This window comes from Lipotes vexillifer, unplaced genomic scaffold, assembly GCF_000442215.2.
Source record: "Lipotes vexillifer unplaced genomic scaffold, Lipotes_vexillifer_v1.1 scaffold1451, whole genome shotgun sequence".
NCBI lineage: Eukaryota > Metazoa > Chordata > Mammalia > Artiodactyla > Lipotidae > Lipotes > Lipotes vexillifer.
In genome coordinates, this window is record NW_006795096.1 from 426372 (window position 1) to 430554 (window position 4183).

At 66.7% G+C, this 4183-nt stretch overlaps 1 protein-coding gene across 1 annotated transcript in view; it reads left to right on the top strand.

The window, feature by feature from the left end:
* LFNG (LFNG O-fucosylpeptide 3-beta-N-acetylglucosaminyltransferase) overlaps positions 1–3615 on the top strand; it is a 7113-nt gene extending 3498 nt beyond the window's left edge. The window contains exons 2-8 of the mRNA XM_007467417.1: positions 1478–1526; positions 2025–2124; positions 2234–2387; positions 2497–2582; positions 2993–3158; positions 3282–3367; positions 3549–3615. Coding sequence (XP_007467479.1) covers positions 1478–1526; positions 2025–2124; positions 2234–2387; positions 2497–2582; positions 2993–3158; positions 3282–3367; positions 3549–3615 — 708 coding nt within the window. The remainder of the gene's footprint in view (positions 1–1477; positions 1527–2024; positions 2125–2233; positions 2388–2496; positions 2583–2992; positions 3159–3281; positions 3368–3548) is intronic.
* Positions 3616–4183: the final 568 nt, after the last annotated feature.

Below are 4183 nucleotides of genomic sequence, written 5' to 3' on the forward strand. Positions count from 1 at the left end.
GATGCTGGCTGGCGGGGTGGGGGCGCTGGATGCGAGTCTGTGCGTGCGGGTTGCCCTGGGGTGTCTGCTCTGGAAGGAGGGGGTGCGTGCGTGGAGAGGGCGTGGAAGGAGCCTGCCACCTCCCTTAGCTCTCTCTAGGCCCAGCCAGCTTGTGACCTCACTGAGAGTGTGCCTGGGTCTGGGCTCAGGCTGGGCAAGGAGCTGGGGCTGCCAGTTGAGGGTGGGCACCGCAGGTGAGTGCGCCAGGTCGCTGGGTTCGTGCTGTATGCCAGGCCTGCACACACCGGCCCCTCCCTTGCACCCGTTTGTACACAGAAGGAAACCGAGGCCTGGTGGGCACGGAGGTGGGGGGTCTTCCGCTGCCTGTGCTCCCAGCACCCTCCACCGGGCCTGGGCTTTGCACTCAGCCACGCCTGGGTGTGCTGGGCGGCATGTGCTGGGCGGGCCGGGCAGAGGAAAAGGAACATTCCTCCCCATGTGCCAACGGGCCCAGGCGGGCGCTGGCAGCTCCTGGCCCCTCCCCATTGGACCCCCCTCTTCCGCGGAGCGATCCTGGCAGGGGTGGCCCCGTGCTGGCACAGGTGGAGCCCTGATGTGGCCTTGAGCAGGGCACGCAGCAGGCGGGGCTGCTAGGCTGCATGGATTCTGGGGCCACTGATTCCTGCGCTGGGGCACGTGAGGTTTCCCGCCTCAACCCTGCGGACCGTGTCTCCTTAGAACCCTGGAGGCTGCTTTGGCTCAGAGAAGGTGACCGGCTGCACTGGCTGGTCACGCAGCCAGGGGTGCGAGGGAGGCCCCGGTGTTGAGGTCCCAGCCCGGAGGACTGCAGGGCTGTGGCCACACCCCAGCCCGCCGGACCTTGTGCCCAGCCCGGCCCAGTTAACCAGGCCAGCTGTATGGTAATGGGCTGTGCGGCCACTCCCGCTTAATGCGGCCGAGTTCCCCTCACAGCGAGGCCCAGGACAAAGCTGGCGGACAACGCCTGGTGATTCATCCTCCCTCCGGGCCCTTTGTCCGCCAGTGCTTGGCGGCCGCCCAGCAGAGGCCTTTGTCCCCAACTGATTGAGACTTGGCTTCCCAAAGCGGACCTCCTCCGCCTGCCCCCTCCACCCTCCGCCCCTCCCACAGGCTGGGCACTGTGTCAATAAGGGTGTGTGCCCCGCCAGGTGTGCAGGACAGCCGGGAGCCGGTTACCTGGCGGGTGGGCGGGGCACCGCACCTGGCTCGTGCCGGCGCAGCTGCCGGCTGACCTTGGGCCCAGCTGTCGAGGTAGGGGGTGGGGTCTTCCTGGGCCCCCAGCCCACTTCCACTCAGGGTAGGCACTTGAGCCCCACTCTGCATGTGGGGAAATTGAGGCTCAAAGGTGGGGCACGGGTGTGACTGAAGGATCCCTGTGAAGCCGCAGGGTGCCCAGCCCTGGACCCCACGGTGGCCGGGGCACAGAGCTGCCTGTTCAAGGCCGTATTTCTCCCTGCAGACGTACATTTTCACGGACGGGGAAGATGAAGCCCTGGCCAGGCGCACGGGTGAGCCCTGGACGTGGGGAGGCTAGGGGGGGCTCCCGCCCAGAGGAAACCCTCCCCTCTGGAGAGGTCACCGAGGCCACGGGCCTGGGAGGGCAGTTTACTCAAGGGGTTTGCTCAACGCTCCGCCCCACCACTCGCCCCCCCCCCGCCCAATTCTCATGCAAATGAGGCCCTTTCAGCGCCCGGGGCCCTTTGAGCTGGTGTGGCGGCAACAGGTGGCTGGTGCTGGGAAAAAGCCGCCTGAATGGGCAGGGGCGGGGCGGGGCCCCTAGGAGGGGGTTGGGCTGGGGGGGTGAGATCGCCGGGCCTGGGTCCTGCTCGAGGGAGGGGTTGAGGGGGAGGCCACCGTAGGCACGGCTTGAACCCAGGGCGCCCCGAGACAGACTGCCACCCACCCTCTCTTGCTCTGCTCTCACAGGGCTTGCTGTGTGACCCTGGGCCAGGCCGCCCTCGCTGAACCATCTTGGACCCACTCACAGCCCCTCCCCTTGTCCGCAGGCAACGTGGTCAATACTAACTGCTCGGCTGCCCACAGCCGCCAGGCGCTGTCCTGCAAGATGGCCGTGGAGTATGACCGCTTCATCGAATCGGGGAGGAAGTGAGTGCTGGCCTTTGGCTGGGGCCCGGGAGCGTCCCCTCCTCGGGCTCCCGCCCTGGCGGTCCCCCCGCCCCCGCACGCCCCCCTGACTGGCCCTGCCTCGCCCCAGGTGGTTCTGCCACGTGGATGATGATAACTACGTGAACGTGCGGGCCTTGCTGAGGCTGCTGGCCAGCTACCCGCACACGCAGGACATCTACCTTGGCAAGCCCAGCCTGGACAGGCCCATCCAGGCCACAGAGAGGGTCAGCGAGAGCAAGGTGGTGAGTGTTCCGCCCACACAGGCCTGCGCCGAGCAGGGAGGGGGCTGGAGGTGTCCCTGCAGCCTCGGGGGAAGGGTCTGGGAGCCTCACCATGTGCCCCCTCCCGCAGCGGCCCGTCCACTTCTGGTTTGCCACCGGCGGGGCTGGCTTCTGCATCAGCCGGGGGCTGGCCCTGAAGATGAGCCCTTGGGCCAGGTGAGTGGGTGCCTTGGGGCACAGGCGAGGCTGCCGCAGACCGCAAGGTCCCCCCACTGGGGGCCTGGCTTGACTCATCTTCCCAGCACCAGTGTCCCCAACCTCACGTGTACTGGCAGGGTGAGTCGTCCCACCACTGCCCACAGCCACCAGGGTGGTCAGCACCCAGGTTGAGCAGGACCCCTTCCTGCGTCCGGTAACCCCCAACTCACAGAGAATCATCTGGCTGGTACGGAGGAGGGGGCTGTCCTGGGGCTCAGGGAGGTGGGGAGCTGCCAGCGTGAGAGCCCGTTAGGCACACAGGCCGGGCATGTGCACCTCCTTCTTGGGCCCGGCCAGGGTGACACTACCTGGTGGGCCCCTGCCCAGCTCCCGCCTCGGCTCACTCCAGCCCTCCGGCCCTCCCACAGCGGAGGCCACTTCATGAGCACAGCCGAGCGGATCCGGCTGCCGGACGACTGCACCATCGGCTACATCGTGGAGGCTCTGCTGGGCGTGCCCCTCATCCGCAGCGGGCTCTTCCACTCCCACCTGGAGAACCTGCAGCAGGTCCCCACCTCCGAGCTCCATGAGCAGGTGCGCTGCCTAGCAGCCCAGGAAGGGATGGGGACAGAGGAGAGCGGCTGGGAGAGGAGGGAAGGGGCAGGGTGGGGTGGCATTGGCACCCCTCCCAGCGTCACTCTGTCGCTCCCCCTACAGGTGACCTTGAGCTACGGCATGTTTGAAAACAAGCGGAATGCTGTCCACATTAAGGGGCCCTTCTCACTGGAGGCGGACCCATCCAGGTGAGGAAACGGAGGCCCAGATGGGGGCGGGGCTCACCTAGGGTCCCTTGGGGTCTGCTGCAGCTAAGCAGCATGATGAAAGAGTACGACCAGGAGCCTGCTTGGGTGGAAGAGGGTCCCCAGTGCTGTGAGCTCAGTACCCGCACCCCACACGGACCAGCCCCCAACTCTGTCCCCACAGGTTCCGCTCCATCCACTGCCACCTGTACCCGGACACACCCTGGTGTCCCCACACTGCCATCTTCTAGCAGCTACGGCTGAAACCCTGTCCCCGGGCACCCCTGGTATCCAAAGGGCCCGGGGACCCCTGTTGTGCCGCCCTGGCCTTGGCATTCGAGGCTCCCCCAGGGCTGTGCGTGTGTGTGTGTGTGTGTGTGTGTGTGTGTGTGTGTGTGTGTGTGTACTGTGTGCCCATCCGTGTAGCAGACTGCTGGGCAGCTCTGCTCTGCCGAGGAACAGGCAAGGCACCGCCTGTCTGTTTTTCCATGCTCCACCCCAGAAGGATTTGTAAGTCAGAGGTCACTCTGAGGGCAGGTTTATTATCATTCTGGGGTCTTTGGGCAGCATGGGGACCAGGGGCTGCTCTGCAGCGATGTGCAGGTGCCTTTCCCTCCTGCTGAGTGCAGGCCCAGTGCTGCAGGCGCCTGCCCCCTGGGATCCTGGCTCCTTAGAGCCCCCAGGACAACTCACCCTGCTCAGTGCTGCGAGAAAAGCCGGGTTTGGGGGGTGTGGCCCGAGTCCCCTCCTCCCACTGAGCTCTGGCCTGGGTACCTGGGGACCAGCAGCCCCAGTGGCCTTGCCGCCGGGGGGGGGGGG